General features: G+C 40.3%; 1 protein-coding gene across 4 annotated transcripts in view; it reads right to left on the reverse strand.

Moving 5' to 3' along the window:
- rps24 (ribosomal protein S24) overlaps window positions 1-18,480 on the reverse strand; it is a 156,433-nt gene that overhangs the window by 134,988 nt on the left and 2,965 nt on the right. The window contains exons 5-6 of one of the 4 annotated variants that reach the window (XM_065959180.1): window positions 18,036-18,056; window positions 17,348-17,435 (exon numbers count right to left, since the gene is read on the reverse strand). The exons of 1 other annotated variant lie outside the window; for it this stretch is intronic. In XM_065959180.1, coding sequence (XP_065815252.1) covers window positions 18,051-18,056 — 6 coding nt within the window. In that variant the 3' untranslated portion in view covers window positions 17,348-17,435; window positions 18,036-18,050. Of the gene's footprint in view, window positions 1-17,347; window positions 17,436-18,035; window positions 18,057-18,480 lie in introns of those variants that run through there. 2 more of the 4 variants (XM_065959181.1, XM_020630873.3) reach the window with 2 other exon arrangements.

Here is an 18,480-nt window from a genome sequence, read left to right on the forward strand (position 1 = left end):
GTGGACTGCTCTTTTGATTTCCTGTCATTTTAGAGAGGACTAATGATTTGGATTAAAACACAGAAACAACAGCAGAATCGGAGCAAAAATCCACGACGGGTGTAACTGAGTCAAAACATAACCACAGGTGCAAAACGATGATGGAGTAAACATGTACTCAGTGTTTTGGCTGTCTGTCTGCTCACAACATTATGTTACTTACCAGGCAAAAGGCGGAGCCAACACAAAGCCATGTTGGCTTGCTGGCGCACTGTCTGGTCTAATGGTCGCTCTGTTAGCCTGCAGTGATCCAGCCCAGCTCCCCTGTCTCAGCAGCCCTCCATCTGTCATTGGAAAGCTGCAGTGGTCCCCCAGGTGGGAGCGTTGTGTCAGGCTGGCAGGGTCATTACTGCAGGGTCCGGTAGTGTCGCATGGTGCAGCCTGCTCCTCTGCAGTCCTCTGCCCAGCTCTAACCCCTGCCAGGTAGCACGATCTCTCACAGACCTAATGTATTCACACTAATTAAACTTTGCCAGGCACCACAAGCGCCCAGCTGTTACAATAGAAAGAGCAACTGTTTGTATCAGAGGATGGCAATGTCATACACCCTCCCCCCCCACCCCCCCAAAAAACCCTCAACAACTACCAAAAAGAAGGAAAACAAACAACAACAACAACAACAACATAACACCTTGATCACCTGAGGGAAACCACAAAGCATTGGTGGTATAGGTCATATCCTTTGGAATACCAACAAATATTTTCTTGAAATTTTTTTTTGCCTTAGGCTGGTTAGACGAGACTAGACTAGACGGTTTTCAAATCTTAACAGAATTCTAAATTTGAGAGACATTAACTGATTTCTAACTTAATAATCCTGGCTGTATCCTTCCTTTTGTTACATTGGGATGACTTGTGCTTAACAACGGGAAAACTTCACACACAGTGCCTTAAATGTGACATTTTGCAGAACGAATGAACAACATTAATGCTCGTATATATTTATCTTGACATTTTTTCCTACCGTTGTGATTTATGTTCTGCCATGATTGTTATCACCTGTCCCTGATTTGTTTATCAGCATCTGATTAACCTCAGCTCACCCGTGTTTTCAGCCGTGTCTTTACCTGTATTTGTGCCAGTTGGTATTTGTACAGTTTTCAGACTATGTCTAATGTTTTTCCCTGGTTTGTTTTGGATATTTATTCTCCCACACCCGGCATGATTTGATACTCTTTCTGCCATTCTCCAGAGTTTCCTGTATCTGCTTTGACTAGCTTTCTAATTGCCTTCCTGACAACCACTACTATGAGAGCTTGATGTTTTACTTTAATAAATGGATTTTTAACAGCTCTAATACTGCAGTCTGCCTTTGTGTTTTCTTCTGTGTGTTGTTGATGTGTCATAAATTATAGGTTGGCACCAGGTTGGGGAACAAATAAATGTTGAAATTTGACATAACGAGAATGTTTGTGGTCTGACTAAGAAGGGGTGAGGTGAAGAGGAAAGAAAGAAAGAAGATTTGTGATGTCTGGAACAAAGTCAACTATAAATGTTGAATTTCATGATTCATTTAGCTGTTCTTTTGGTACCCACAGGGAATAATGATGTTGTAAAACATTTATTTTTCTGCATTAATAGTCTAGACTGGAGGATGCACTTCTTGTCAACAGATCAAGAGATCAGTGTGACTTTAGGAAAGAGATTCAGATGAGTAGCTGTGAGTTGCCTGCAGTGTAACACAAAGACAGGATGAGCTGAATGTAGTCGGTCTTTATGTTACCTTACGTATTAGTGCGCTCCTTCCAGGAGTGCTGCACGCTTGGACAGTGCCAGATTGCCCACAAGTAATCATCGGATGTATTCGGGGAACAAAGTGAGCAGGTGTTTGATTGTGAGAGATCCATGTGGGACAGATTTGAGTCCAGAAGTTGGCAGCCATGATTGATAGATATTTCTCTTGTTTTGTGTTCTCGAGGGAAATGAAAGATGTTGCTTTTGTTGAGGACTGTTTTTAGCTTTTCATACTCAAATTATTCAGAAATTATGGATGCTTGGAGAATGTGGTGTGTTTTTCTATCAACTACTGATGTTGCCAACAAAAACACCAACTTGAAATAATAGAGCTCTGCTATTCTTTTACTCTTTCTTTGTTTTTACGAGGAAGAATATTGAGTTTTTCCTCATATTTAATTTTAGTTTTATGGTAAAAATGGAAATAAGATCTTGTGAGTTTTCTTTTGGTTCATTGTGAGATTTATTTTAAAATGAATATATTTGAAAATCTGTGCACAATGTCTTTATTCTAAAGCAATTGATTAAGTAAAGCTGTTAGTTTATGCAACATTATCATTTAATAGTTCAACCTTCCTTAATCCAAGTGTGATTTCAGGGTGTTCATATAAAATTTCCCAACATTTAGTTTCATACTAAGAGTTAATTTCCACTTTCGAGTCTCATTTGGTTGCAGTGTAATGTGTTCCTGGTAAGATGTGCAGCTTGACTGCATGCTTCTGTTGACTTGCCTTTATACCCTGTCCCAATGATGGTCTTACCACATATCACGGCTGACCCACAAGCCCTAGTCTGCCAATTTGCATAAATCACAGTCTCGATCTGACAGTTACTAGGCAGCACAGGCGGGGAGTTGCCCAGCCCCTGTAGAGAAAAACCAGGCCACCAACCCAGAGAATGGGAGGCCTGCCTGCCTGCCAGAGTGACAAATGTGTCCTCTGCCTTCTCAAACCGCCTTCTTTTGTGTGCACGTGTGTGTGTTTCTGCATCTGTTAGCATGTGTATGGGTACGCCTCTGCACGCTATGACAAAAGAAGGGGAAAAACGGGACTTTGGGGCTCAAAAGACCGGATATGACAAAATTATCTATTTACGTGTGTTGCCTTCAGAGATTTAAATAAGCCAAGTCTTATCCAAAGCTGCAGTGTAACATTATAAAACACAATCTTTTTGTATATCACAGAGGGAACTTAGATATTGGTGCACAGCACTAGGTGTTGTGAAGAAGGTAAAAAGTCCATCCTAGTGAACCATCCCTGACATCGCTGTGACCCAAGGAAACCTGTAAACTAATCAAATCAACCTAGATAAAAGTCTCCATTCATGAAGACTTTACAAAAGGTTTGGGTACCAGTTGGCTGATTATAACATGGAAAGTGTAGAGAGGGGAGAAAGGAGGAAAAATCCAAAGGCATCTGGTGGAGAAGTGGAGAATAAAGAAGAAGATATACTTTATTGATCCCACAAGGGGAAATTCAATTTTTACACTCTGTTATTGAACATGCTACACACACATAGGTGGAATACAGACACACACACAAACAGGATTCTATGGACATGCACTAATGGAGAGATGTCAGAGTGAGGGGGCCACCCTAAGAGAGCACTCCTGAGCTTGTGCTGGGGGGAGGGGGGGGGGGGGGTCTATTTGGTCTAGATAGGGGAAGTGGGAACGTGACTGGTGTGTTTGAGAAAGATTACATGCACCTATAATAGCTCTCTCTTCTGTATCAGAAACTTCAGCAAATTGCAATTATATAATGTGGTTGCAAATGAAAAGTAGGAGAGGTGTTAATGAACTGGATATTTTTTTGTTAGGGTACAGTTTTAGTGCTTTGGAGTCCAGTGTGATAATGGCCCCGGGGAAGTTGCCAAACACTGCTTAGACTTCATCTGAAAAAAAAATATAATATCAATATTCAAAATAACCATCTTAACTCTAGTTTACAAACCTACATATTTTCTATGATTTAATTTGAATTAAGAATTATGGATCAAACAAAAGACACAGATGACTGTCATCATCAGACGGCTGTGGTTAGTAGAGTCGTCGCCTCTCAACCCGGAAGGTTGAGGGTTCGATCCCCTTCGAGCTGAGCAACATGTCCGATGTGTCCTTGGGCAAGACACTATACCCTGAATTGCTCCCGCTGCTTCAGTGGTGGTGTATGAATGGGATTAGTTACTTCTGATGGATGATACTACATAGCGATCATCACTACCATCAGTGTGTGAATGGGTGGGTGTGACATGTGGTGTGAAAGCGCTTTGAGTAGTCGGAAGACTAGAAAAGAGCTATATAAGGTCAAGTCCATTTACCATCATGTCAGCTGATAATGCTTGTCTGTAATACTCAATATTTCACGTCAGGTGCAGCCAAAGAACCATGTTGCTAAGTTGAATGAGTTTCTGTGTGTTGAAGTGGCCACATTTGGACATGTCATGACACGGGGCTTAAGATAGGTCTCTGTCATCTTTCCAATTAGTAATGAGCAGAGGCTTACTGTACTGTGAGGCCAATCTACAGTGACAGTCAGAAAACAACATGTCGAGGATTGAAGGGATGAAAGATGGAAGTCAACTGAAGCGTGACAGGCCAGTTATTTCCCAGAGTGCATGGCTGATACTCTTGCCTGTCTCAGTGAGTGAAGGGCTACACAAAATTAACAATATCACTGATTGGCTGCCATTTTTTCAATCACTAATCCATGGATTACAAGTCTATAGACTATTTAACTATAAAGTCTGACAATTAGATGAAATAGAGAAAAACATGCATCAATGGGAAGTCCAGCAGAACATTATAAAGCTGCATTTCCACCAAAAGTATCCAGGACTTTAGTTCTTAGAGCTACTTTTAAAGGGATTAAAAATTTTCCTCTACCTCTTTGTGATCTGTGTTTCCACAAAGTTTTAAATACCTGTGAAGATTACAAAAATTATTTTGTCGACCTTTTCAAGAATCTCCCGAATGCTGTAAGTATACAGCTAATCAGAAAAGCTTCGCACTGCAGGTCTTAACTTTAAAGTCCCTATAATTTCAGTACTACCCACCTAGGACCTTTTGGGGGGTTAAAGTTAAGTTCCTGGAACTTTTTTTGGAACCTGTTCTATGCAATGGAAAATCCCTGACTGAGTATATCTCAAAGTCTGTGGGAAAAGTTCCTGCAGAGGAATTGCAGCTTTAGTAACCAAGAGTGACTTATGCAAGTCCTGTTAAAACTCTTACTGTTTCTGCTCCATGAGACGCCTGAGGTGTTGTGTTATGCCATGATGATAAAGTGTGCTTTGCAAAGACATTGCAGCTGTTTACACATTCCCCTCCGAGGACCACTCTCTCTGCAGCCGCTTGGTTACATAATGTGACATACAGTATGTGCATGTGGGTAGTATGTGAGAAAAAGAGGCAAGTGTGTGTGGGGGTAGGGGAAGAAATCTAAACTCTGCTCGAGCTGTGTGCTCAGGCTGAATTATGATACAATTAGACATGTCCTCCACTTTGATACTGTTGTTTTGGTTGTGGATTAAAATGCCAGACGTGAACTGTGCATAAGGCAAACACAGCTGTTCGTCCCGGCGATATAGAAGGTACAACAGCTCTTTCAGCACACTTAGAGAAAGTGTTTGGGTGAGGGTGAGAAACACATTGTAACAACACATGTATCTGCCCTTTTTATCGATCCAAATATTACTCAGTTCATCGCCTTTAGATGATGGCTGTATACCAATCTGGATTCAGGTGGAAACGCTTAGTTGAGGCCTGACAAAACCCTCGCACTTCAAAAGCACTTTTGATGTTTCCCCTCTGTTTTTCCAGGCCACTCATGCATCAGTAGTTTTGTGAAAAACACAGACTCTGAGACAATATTAGAAACGGTGCCCGCAGGCGCTTCTTTGAAGCTGAACGCCAGAGCCGCTTGGCCAGTCAGCCCATTGATAGCATGCTACCCTCCCTGCTAGTTTATATGATGCTGGTCTTCTATAGGGAATACAAAACAGCTTTTTCCTCCAACCTATGTCAGCACTGATGTTAAATCTTAATATTGCAGTCAGGCCTTTAACACAGGCTAGTTCAGATCCTGCAGTCATTTGCTCAACAGAGCGTGTAACATTTGGCATAAAAGCAACTCAAGTAGCTCATAATGCACTCATTTTAAGTCAAAGTATCCTGGTGCTTTAGTCTTCTGAAGTATTAAGTAAATATTCATGATGGCACAGGTTCACAGGCAAGATCGTGCTTGCTCTTTTCTTGCTGCCTCTTTTTTCCCCTTCAGTGCATTAAAATAAGCATGAAAGCAGATTTATCCCAAGAAGCTCCAAGCAATCATTGTTGTTTTTAGTTAAAAATGATAACCTGGTTGTACACACAAACAAAATCCAAAGAAAGGCAATCACAACACAATAAACATCCTTCTATTTGATCAAGTGATATGTTGAGTCTTTGCATCCGATGTCTAAGATATTGTGTTGAACCTCAATGGGAATAAACATCACTATTGGACGCTAATCATAGCTGTTGCTCTCGGAATAGCTGCGCCAGCAGGCAGGAAGTCATGCATGTGTTACAGCAGCCATTAGGGATTACCTAGGTGAGCTATTTTATGCCACTTCTCTGACAAACACACAGAAGGAAGTGCTTAAAGAAATTGTTCCTCCTTTAATGGATGCTAATGAGCCTTGTATTGATATATTGGAGGGATGATCCTCTATGGAGGCAATTACTGCTGTCTTATATTAACATGATGCCACATATCAAGAGGATATGAATGTGTGGTAGTCATTTATCACATAATTTAATATCCACACTAATTATATTTACAGCCTACCTTCAGTAGATGTTACAGAAAGGCTTCAGATTTCCAGAGGAAGACGGTTTTTACTCAAGCAAGACACAATCTTTAAAGGGAAGTGGTAAGTGATTCTTGCAGTCAATTTTGAGATATAATTAGACCGATATATGAGTGGTTCCTTGGTAACCTTCCTTATCTGCTTTCTTCCTGATATCCATATTTCATAAGCACTTCTCACTATTCATCCCCTTCTCGTCTATCCCAGCTCTTTTTTGTGTGCCAGTGCAGTTGACTGCACAACAGGGAGCAGCTTATAGTCTGGGTTCCTCTTAATTATTAATGTGCTTCTCAACACCTTCCCTAATCCATCTACACAACTTGAAGTACTGACACAGGAAGAAATCACTCTTTCTGAGATGTAATTTTCCTTGCAAGATTATGGATGACCCAATTTCACCTGGTTTTACAGCAGATACAGTCCTCTATAGAACTATAGTGTGGGATGGCAGCATATTAGAATGAAAAAAAACCCCCAACATATATAATTAAAAATTTTCTCGGGTTTTTCAGGGTCATATACTTCATTTGTATGCATTACACTTGAGGTAATTATGTGGTAAAATTAATATTCATGACTTGAATGCGTAGCTATCGAGGAATAATTGAACACTTTCCAAGTTCATGAACACTGGACAGGTTTTGTGTTCAGCAATATTCACTGAAATATTTGAAAAAAGGTTGTCAACTATTTGTTATTGATTTCATTTTTGAAACAAGACTAATCGATAAAAGACACGTTCATGTTTCTGTGTTGCAACAACAGACAGTGGATGTAGCCTCCATGGTGAATGCTAACATTAGCTAACATGCGCTCAAAGAGAGTGGTAATGCGCTGCTGTACAATGTTTGCTTCTTTTATCATCCAATGAAAGAGCATGCTGCTATTAGCACTGATAACTTGAAGCTAACGGTAATGTCAATACATTTGGGAGAATTTATTCATACGCCACAGTTAGTCAATTTACATTTTGACGTGATGATAGGGCTGGATAACAAGTTAAGGTATCACATGAGGTTTTTACATTTTTAACTCAAAACCTTATTGTCTCAAATAACAAGTTGTAGCATACAGTAGACTGTTTAGAAGAAGTGGAAAGAGCCACCATGGCATCACTAATTTAATGTCAAAAAACCCTTTAAAATGCTAATTTTTGCTCTACTTTCGATATGCCCATGGAAGCAGCTTTTTGCCCTTACTTTGCGTTCATTTCAATTCGTATATTTGCATTTTTTCTGGATGCCTACGGATGTATGTTTGGTGCGTACCAAACATTGCAATACTACCAGAAATCATAGGGGCAGTGTCGAGCAATGTAGCCAACAAGTCAAGCCAGACTAGCAAAACACAATGATGAGGAAAACATTGGAAAATTATGGAACCTTTTTGTACGATTTGGTTAGGAACTATAAACATATATATGATGTCACCTTGCCACAACTAAAACAGGATAGCTGTGCAAAGATCGGAAAGGAAATGAATGTCAGTCGGACGGCAGAGAAGGAAAAGTGGAGGTCTGTGTGAAACGGAGCCCTCTAGTGGATGCATTGTTGAATTGTAAACTAGCTCTAAGCTAACTCTGGTACAATGCATCCAATGGCAACATTTATGCTTAATAATTTACATGGTCCCTTTCCAAATAAAAAGTTGATAATAATATTTCCCAATGCAAAGAGTGCATGGAAGTATGGGTAGTGAAGGTTATATTGTTTAAAATATATGAATCTATTTTCGTATGTAAAAAAGCGACTTTGCTTGGACAACAGGGTGGATTTGATTCTGATGTCTCTATTCTGGTTGACAGATCATCAGCATAGCAGCTTGTCAATAACAGTTAGCCACACCCTTAAGCATACCCTTTACCCTACATGGGACTATAACTTACAGCAATGAACAACTAGCTGTTCTGAAGATGACATGAAACGATGGATTGAGGCCATAAACTCATTAAGAAAAATATTACCGAGGTAATTAATGTACTGCGAAGTAGGGCTAATTTCTGATTTTGTTTCACACAGCCGGACTTTATTTTGTATTGAGTGGAGTCTCCCCCCCCTGTTGGCCATTAGAAAGAATGCAAGTTTTGGCTACTTTTGCACTGGCCTTACTTTTCAAACTACAAGGCTACATCACTTAATTTTCACAGTCTATGGTTGAGATGTGTTGTGACTTTTAACTCAAAATCAGAAATGTATCAAGTCAACATGTCTTTTTGCGAGTGTCAATGTTTCCTCTACTGAAGTACTAAAAACATGCTATCCACAGGCTACTGGATTACCACCCCCGGTGTTAAAAAGAGGCTTTAGCAGTTTGCTTGTGCTTGTACTTAGACAGAGGAGGACATACTGTGTCCTGATGGGGGTCTCCTGACATCGCTCCTGACAGAGGTAAGGTCAGAGCCTATTGATTTTTAACACTGCTCAATGAGACAGCAGGCTGCTCACTGCAAAAGATACCACTATAGAGCCAGTGTAAAGAAACACGGCCTCAGCTCAGTTACACTAGCTGCTACATCCATTTCATGTAGGTGCTCTATGATGAAAAAGCAATACAGGGGATCTCGATATGATTGGCTTTCCACCTGGATGCTTTCATCCATTTTATCTCTCAGATCAGCAATCACCTTGAAGAAGAAAAGGCAGCAGAAATAAGAGAGGCTTCCACCGTAGCACTACAGTGGAGCAGCTAGGGCTTCGGCCTTTGTGTGCTTCGCGGTAAAGGTGGATGGAAAAAAGTGGGACAAGGGGTCTTTAATGTGCAGGGTGGAATTATATATCCTTTTAATCATGCTCCCCCACCCAGCAGCAGTTAGGGATGAGAGTGACGGAGAGCCAACACAAAGCTAATTCCACCCCTGTCACATCCGATCGTCTCTTACCTCGCAAACGAGCGGCTATAATGACGCTCGCCTGATGGCCCATGCTCATGCACATTTGCAGGGGTAATGTTTGATAGAAATCAATCCAGGGTAATATGGTGGATGGAAGTGCGGAGGATGGTTTTCTGGAAATGGGTTTTGTCCAGTGCAAAGGTTTGGGCACTGGGGGAATGTCTCTTTTGGATTTGAAATTATTTTGCAAGCCAAGTAATGTCTTAGAGCATTTTCAGCTTATGACCCTTAACAGCACATCACATATATGTGTTGTTTTGAAAATCATGGGATTCTTTTACATTTCACTTTTTTACAGCGACAAAAATGTATTAAGAAAATCCCAAAATTAATGTATAAAAGTTGCATCTAAATTGAGAAATTTGGCTTTTCAGTTAATAAAATGAATCACTGAGCTGTGAAAATAAGATGAGGACTGAAACTAAGCAGCAAAATCTGTGTAAAAATGCTTAAGCTGAAGCAATAAAAAAAATTCAAGGGCACCAGTGATGACATAATAACATAGTAGATATAAGATCTAAAACATTTTAATGACTTAGCATGTGTCAAAACACTGGTGAGTAAATACGGAGTCCTCAACTTACACAGATTACATCAATTATTCCAACTATGACCGGATATAAGGATGAGCATTGATTTGAATTTTTTATTCATTTAGTAAAGCTTTACTACTGTGTATGTGCGGATACGGTAAGAGTCCCTAACAACACCATGAATTATGCATTTCTCCAGCGACAGAACATATTATGGGATCTGAGAGGCAATATGAGCAAATCTCCCTTTTTATTCATGCCAGTCCTCTTTAATGAACACTGGGAGATTGCTCTCACTGTTGCCATTAATCAGAGCTTCTCTGCTGCTGATTGAAGAGGGTAATATGAACAGGAATACCAATGAGTGGAGGAATGTGCACAGGCTGAACGATGGCAGAGGAACTCAGTCGTACAGACAGCCAAGTGCTGTGTGTGGTCCAAACACAACCCTATCTCATCCTCACTACGAATAAAGTCCATTATTGTTAGTTTGATTGCATTCTGCGATGATATAAGGAGACTATGTCAAATTGCTGTGCAACCACAAGAGACTGAGACTCTCATATTTTAGACTGCTATTGGGAAACCATGCACCACATTCATATTGCTACTTTGTAAGCTGCATGACTCAACACAAAGCCCAAACACAAATTAGTACCATTGATTGAAAAATGAACCAGACTTGTGTGTATTGAGGGAGCGTTTGTTTATTAATTGAATCAATAAATGTATCAATATGCAATATTTTGGTTTTGTGGGATTCACTTAGCTTCTCATAGTTTCTTTCTGTTTGCTCCCCAAGTGGATTCACAACATAAATGTATTTTTTAAAACTATATTTGAGAGTGAAGTTCAGGTTCACCAAGATTTAATATACTTTCTTCAGAGTTCGTTCAGGAGATGGTTAACTTAAATGCTAACCTTGATGAAGCTGTTGTAAGTCATTTAGCATAATTAAGCATAAAGATAACTAAAAGGTCTCTGCGCTAAAACATGTATATTATTTGGTTTAATATGTCGCTGGAAGGTGAAAGATTTGCTTTGTGCAGATGCATCTTACGGTAATAAGATGACAGGCATGTCTAAAAGCTCATAATAAACCTGATATGCAGATTTTTATATATGTTGATGGAACCAGGCTAACTAGCTGGCTGCTTGTATTTAAATTGACACTTTATATTTAGGTTTAAATGTTTTGTTTACTTGCACTGTTGTTAATTTACTGCTCTGTGTGCCTTTGAATTGCCCCCCGGGGACAAATAAAGTTTTTTTGAATTGAATTTGAATTGAATTAACTACACTGAATAACACATAGAGTGGAAACTAATGTGGGAAACACTCACAACTGTTGCCCACAATTAGCCAAGCACAGTTTAGCCAACTGGAAGCATTAGCCCGCTAACTCAGCACAGTAACTCATTACCTTAGCATAGCTCAAACCTACTTTATGTGTTCCATGATACACTTCACTTCATTCTTTTAATGTATCAGAATGTACACTTCCATTGATCCACCACCACAGATCGATCACTAAACAGGTTTATGATCAACAAAGCTTTTTGTTTTGTACTAATTACATCAAACTGATGAAGTGATGACATTGTAAGAGGGATGTAAAACTTTTTTTATTTCGCTAAAATGTTTGAACATTACAAGTGCTCAACAATACAAAGCATAAAAAAAAGCCTAGTGTAGGAGGACAGTAAAGACAGAAATACCTCAATTAAGTATCTGCTTACATTGTCCACTTGTTATGCTAAGCTACGTTAGCGTTCAGACATGACAGTGGTAAAATCTTCTCATCTGACTCTTATCTAATAAGAAAATGATTTAATGATTGATATTGATTATGAATATTAATACTCTGAAACTCGTGTCTGGAAAAGAGCGGAGCAGCAAAAGCTTGCCTCATCTGTAGAAATATACATCTGCATGATATCACAATATGAAAGTAAGCGTGCTTCATTGTGTGCCATGTGGGTATAATTTGGTTTCATTAGCAAAGCAATGGACAGTGATGAATTGGTAAATGATGAGGAGGGCACATGACTATATTTTTTTGCACAAAGCTGATAAGCCTGATAAGGTATTATTTCTGTGAAGCCCAAGGACGCACACATGCACATGATTCCTCGGTGGGTGCACACACACATGCACACACTCCTGCGTCTGGAGAGTACAGCATGGCCACCACACAGAGCATTCCATCATACTGTCACTCACATCTGCTGCCCTTTCTCATTACCGCACCCTCCCAATTCTCCCCCTCTCCTTTACCTCCCCTTCAGCCAAACCCTTTTTTCTCTCCTCCTGTACAACCAGCCACATTACCCCCCCCTCCCTTTCTTCCTGCTCTACAGACTATGCTTCCATGCCAACAAAAATGAACAGAATTCCTGTGGACGTAGGTGGCAGGTGGGCTGACATGCTTTCACACCAGTCCGATGTCCTCTGAGCCTCAGACAGCGTGTTCACATTTTGAAAAAAGGGCTACAGAGTGGTTTCAATACACCTCACATGATTGAAACAGAGAACTGATTTTCCACATGTGTGTGACCACCAGTTTGAGTGCCAGAATTAGACAGCGGGTATCATTTTATTCCACCTCTCCCTGAACCTGTGAAAATGCACTGATGGAAAATACAATTGTTGAATTTCAGAGACTTTACAGTATATCCATGGGAACTCTGTCTGTTTTTGGCAGATGTGGTTTGCTGCAGTCTCCGCTGCTTTTTTGTTTCTTTTTCCCCCCCTCCCCCCCCCCCGCTGCTTCCAGAGAGGGATGAATGACAAAACCACGTCAGGCTCGTGATGCAAAAAGGATAATTAGGATTCAGGAAACACAGTTTGTCCTCAAAAGCAAATCACTTCCCTGGTGCTCAGGGGCTACTGAGGCACAGATCATTTTATATATCAGTACCTAGCAACTGGCAGATGGAGTGAACTTAGTGCAGGCTGCCAAAGCTGATAGGACACTGCAGGACTGCAAAATGAGCTGTGATGATTCCCCTGCTGAGGCCAACAAGAGACACATACCTCATTAAGATGCATAGCATCCTCAAACGCTCGGCCACACTTTACAGCACTAAGTTGCCCCTTGCAGAAATGATCACAGCGTCATTGTGAACATACAGTTTGAAGCGGATGGCTCCAAAACAAACATGAGCAAGCTTTATTAAGCACCTACAGCAAAGACAGAAATACACATTACTAAATAATATCCAGTTTGGAACCACATTATTACACATAAATGCACTGGTATACACACTATTAAGACTGGAGAACAGCCAGGACATTGTCTTTGACATCTATTGCAGCTTTTCATATCTCCTGGCATAAACACACACAGTGAGTCATCAGAAATTCTGTCTGTTTCAGTCTCTGCAGATCTCTGCATGGAGAGCGGCAAAGCCATTAAAACTGCACCTGTTGTGAGGGTGTAAACATGTGTTCCTCTTGACCATCTATCACTGCAAAAACACCTTTCTTGTGCAAGCTGGCGGAGGAATATTCTGATTACAGAAGTCCTTCCTGCCCCAAGGGAAAGTAGAGGCGGGTATCGCCCTTTAAACAGTGTTATTTGGTCGTATGGGGGTCTATAGAGGGCCTCAGTATTATATCCTCATGTGGACACTGTAGCTACTGTGTAGTGTGCAGTCTAAGATATAAAGGTGCATCACATGCTCTGCAGCACTTCACTGTCTGACCAATTATGTACAAAGTGCTTGAACTATTTGCTTCCTCATTATGGTAAGAGCAGCAGAGTCGTGTTAAACTAGATTATTTCATTAGCATGGATGATTAAAAAACAGAATTAAGGACTATGTGACCAGCTAATGCACATTGTTCATCATTTCTGCGTGTTTGTTCTTTAATATAAATCTCATTACGCTTCTGTCTCTGCCAGGTAACGTCCCCTTGTAGAAGAGGTTTTTGTATTTAAATGAGAATATTACTGGTCAAAATGACAGCTACACTAACCCCTAATGTATGACCATTCCGGTGCCAACCCGTCTTTTTTTGTTTTCTTTAGTGATGATCTCTTCCTTTGAAACTCTAGATATTATCCTGCTCCTTGCATCAGCTTGCTAACTATCCTGCTGATGTCATCCTCCTTTCCTGTTTTCACAAAAACACAGGAGGAGCGAGGAGGACACTGATTTCACTCGAAAAACAAAAGAGGGGGCCAGATGATAAGAAACCGGAGCAAGAGGAATGAGTGAGGGACACAGAGAAAGAGACGCTTGCAGGGAGAGAGAGGAAGAGAGACAAAGACCGAGAGGCAGAGACTCTTGGGACGGACCGACAGGGCTGCAGAGAGAGGAGCTTAATTTCCCAACACCATCTGTTACCAGTCCCTGGGTTGAAAGCTCCACTTATGTCAAACCTCCCACAACCACACACCAGTAGAGCACCGCCGAGCCGTGAGAGACCCCACTGCCTTTTCTTTTTCTGTCACTGGCAACTTTTTTTTTTTTTCCTTTCCCTCCACACCTAAGCAACAGTCACCCACCCACTCTCACGCTCTGCCGTAGCACTAACACACAAACACACTCTTTTGCTGAGATAAATGAATCTGCCAGCTCTTTTCTGGGTCATAGTGGGTTTCTGGTTCTGTTGAGGGGAAAAATGAAGTCAAATTAATTGGGCGCCGACATGTCAGATGTTCCTGTACTCAGCATAAAAATGGATTTTCCTTTAATATATTCACCTTCGCAACAGTTCACTGTCCACTGAATCAATTGGGTTTTGATACAGTAACTCCCATTCTCTGTTGTGTTTGTGGGAGTCCACATTATCTTGATAAACTGTCAAGTGTTTAATCTTGGCATCGATTGAAGAAAAGCCCACAAGGGATGCTGGGTATAAATATAGGCTTTTCTACTGGGTAAGAAGAGCCCACATCTCAAAATGTGTCAATGAAAGTGCCTCCAAGCTACTACTGTTTTTCCCTTTTTCCCGGTGGTGTGGGCACTGAGGAGAAACGTCTGGCCTACATACAAAACTTTTCTATGGGGGCACGACAATACATGAATCTGTAGGGCTAAGACAATTACGTTATATACATGTGTATAATGGAGAACTTGTGTGTGGTCCATTAACATGCTGGAGTTGCATTAAGACAAAAAAAATAGTGCCTGTGATTTAGTTAATGCTCTTGGGAGGGTGTTACCTGCGAGAAAAGGGGCGGTCAATGGAGGTTGAAAGTTTCATTCTGTGCATTAAAGATAAGTTGGTCTTCATTTTGGATGCTTTTTTATTAATACAGTGTTGCCATATACTGTTTTTTAGACGCTGATGGCGCGTCCGTTGTTGTGTTGAAGGAAACTAAAAGGACATTTGTGTGCTGACTTCTCGGTCTCTTTTTAAGTCTTGTTGCGGTCGTGGACCTGGAATCGTGTTTACTGTCGAGTGTGCTCCTTTTTTGCTGTTTTCATAAACTGTTTTCTCATTGCCATTTTGCATTTCTGAACAGCTTCATAAAGGGAATCAACACTTTTATGACTCTGACTCCAAAAGGAACTGAATAAAGGAAAACCCTGACTAGCTCCTGAAACCCTGTCATGAGGAAATGTTAATATCCATTAAAGAATAGGAGACATTAGGAGGAATTCATGGGGTATTGGGGGGGCTGCTGCCCCGAGGACAGGCCATTCCCCGACATTTTAATCACTTCATTTACACACTCTCAGGGTATTTCTATGCAAATTATTTTAAAAGGTCACACTGCAAAGAGAGCATCTATTCAGTTCCAAATGGCACAAGTGGACAATGATTGTGTATCTGTGCTGTGGAGTTAAGCTATCAGGGGCTTTGCAACAGGGATGAATTCCAGGTGAAAACTTCCCCCAACAGGTAAACAGTGGCTTCAGTTCTGTGGTATCAGTTTTATTACTCTGTTGAAGGGAGCCCTCGTGTGGCCACTTTTGTTATTACAGCTAGATCTTATAATTCAAAATATCTTCGTCATGTGTTACTCTATACTTTACATCAGTAAGAAAAGTTAATATGTGAACGGCTGGAAACAAGAACAGCTTCTTTGGAGTACTGTCGTTGAAAAAAACCCTGAAAGTCACTTACAACATAGGTTCAGGTTTCTGAAATGTTTGAATCAATCAGTCCAAAAATAATTAGCGAGCGGATTAGTGAAGTGCTGGAAACCACACAGGACCCTTAAGAAATACAATAGGCCAATGTCAAATACATGCACACTGCTTAAATCAACAAGCAGCAACTCCAGGCAGCCAACAGTCTGGTATAAAGACAAAAGACTTGAGCATTATAAATAAGCACCAGTTACTTAAACGCTCAATGTTTCAATGATGTCACATTGCTGCTCCAATGTCAAACTTTTCATATTAAACCAGGTGTATGTTGGCAAAAGATGCTTCACATGGAAACTACAGAACAAGTGTGATACGCATCCTTTCTTGCTGGCTTCCCCATTTCCACTCGGGTCAGGTCGTGTATATGCACATTAAAGTCAAGCTAATGTTATAGCTCATTTAGGACATTTTATTGCACAACTTTAATTTAAGTATACAAGCACTGAAGGAAAATTGATGTACAGTACTGACAGATGTCTGACTCCTCTACAGTAAGTGGTGACATGCCCCCTTTCAGCTAGTCACTATTAGACAGTCTTTGCTAACATGTTAGCAAGATGCAAACTGGTTGTCTTGTGGTGAACTTTGCAGCTCTGTACATGCTTCACTTTTGCTAAAAATGCAATGCACACTTTCCTTCTGGCGAGATACAAACAGCTTACTTTTTGCTACTTTGTCTTTAAATTACTGCAACATCTCATTCTCTCCTCTGGGAATCAAAGGATCATCATATCTTTATGCTGATTGACTTCAGGGTCAAATCATTATGGAACTATGAACTATGGAGCATGAGCACAACACCTAGGCCAGTTTAGGTCCAATTGAGGTGTATGCATGCAAGAGTGTTATCAATGAGCGGTGGTCAGTCTAACAAGTTTACATTCATTTTTAAAGTCCAGTTGTAGTCAAACTAACACTACAAATCGACTTTAACTCACTGCGTGTAAACGTACTGACAGATGTCAATGTAAGCCTCTGTTAATGACTCTACAGCAACATACTGTCCCCCAAACATTGTTTACAGCACGGCTGGGACGAAGAGAAGTGCAACAGCCTTGTGCCTCAAACCAGCTGTTTAAAAAGAGTCCATAGACATCACGTACCTTTTGTTATCTAAATTATTAATGTTCCCCAATCAAACTTAAAAAAAATATCAGAGAATGTTTGGTTAAATAAATGAATCCAAGTTAAAAAGATTTGTTTCCAATTTTTTCCAAACTTTATTTGATGACAATATACAAGAACATCTTGAGCACGAAGACCCTCCCAGGCGTTCCGGACTCACTGTACGGAGAAAACAGCAGATTTAGTGCAAGTTCAAAATTAAACAGAAATGACAGCAGAGAAAATATTACTCATTTCAAGACTTCAAATTGAGACAAAGATTAGAGACAATATATTGGGGTGGACAATGTTAACCCCAACATCATAAGTTTGAAGCTTTGTTAACAAAAACTCCAAAAACATTTATGACAGGTTAAATTATTTTAAGAACACATTTCAACATGAAATTCACACATTGGCAGGCTGTTATTTCAGCTGCCCACACAACACACTTAAATAAGATCCACATGCCTTATCCAAACTCTGCTTCTATAAACTACAGATCTGAGGTATTTCAAAGCACTCATTTCTGTTTAAATATAAGCCAGAGCGGGTAGAGACTAAAGGACGTCTATTTTAGCAGGAACGGTTGTTCAGGACTGAGGAAGAGGGGAAACTCGTAAGCATGTAGTTTAACAAGACGTGGGAAAGAAAGGGAAGGGGGTCACTGTAGGAAAAGTTCAGGGGAACAGTAAGGTGTGACATGCATAACACAGCTAAGGTCTATCAGATATCGATGTGCAACATGAATGGCACACCATGCTTTTTCTGCTGCTATACCTGCACACTGACACCTCATTTCTGCAAAAGAAATCCATGGGAAGCAAAATCAGGAACAAAGGATGAAACAAAAATAATTAATATTTTGAGAAGTCAAGAGTTGAATAGAAAAGATCTCTGAATGGATTTTAAGGGAGTGAACTAAGAACCAGGTCAATGAAACCTCTAGACTGCTGGATAGTGTCTTTATTTTAACTGCAAGTATTATAGGCACTAGTTAGTTCTTACATGTATGGCATCAATCATTCCAGCAGGAGTTTAAAATTCAGAGATCTATTCTGGGTGACCTTAGGCTAATGTCTCTCGGAGGGTAAAGGAGTAATCAGGGTTTTAGTTAAGCAAAATCTACATCAACAGAGTTCCCTGATTAGCTCTGAACTGTTGAATGAACTGACTCTAAAACACCATCATTATTCAGTTCAAGTAAGTAAAGCACAGTAGCAGT

The sequence above is a fragment of the Labrus bergylta genome, chromosome 10 (assembly GCF_963930695.1).
Source record: "Labrus bergylta chromosome 10, fLabBer1.1, whole genome shotgun sequence".
In the NCBI taxonomy this organism is placed as follows: Eukaryota; Metazoa; Chordata; class Actinopteri; order Labriformes; family Labridae; genus Labrus; species Labrus bergylta.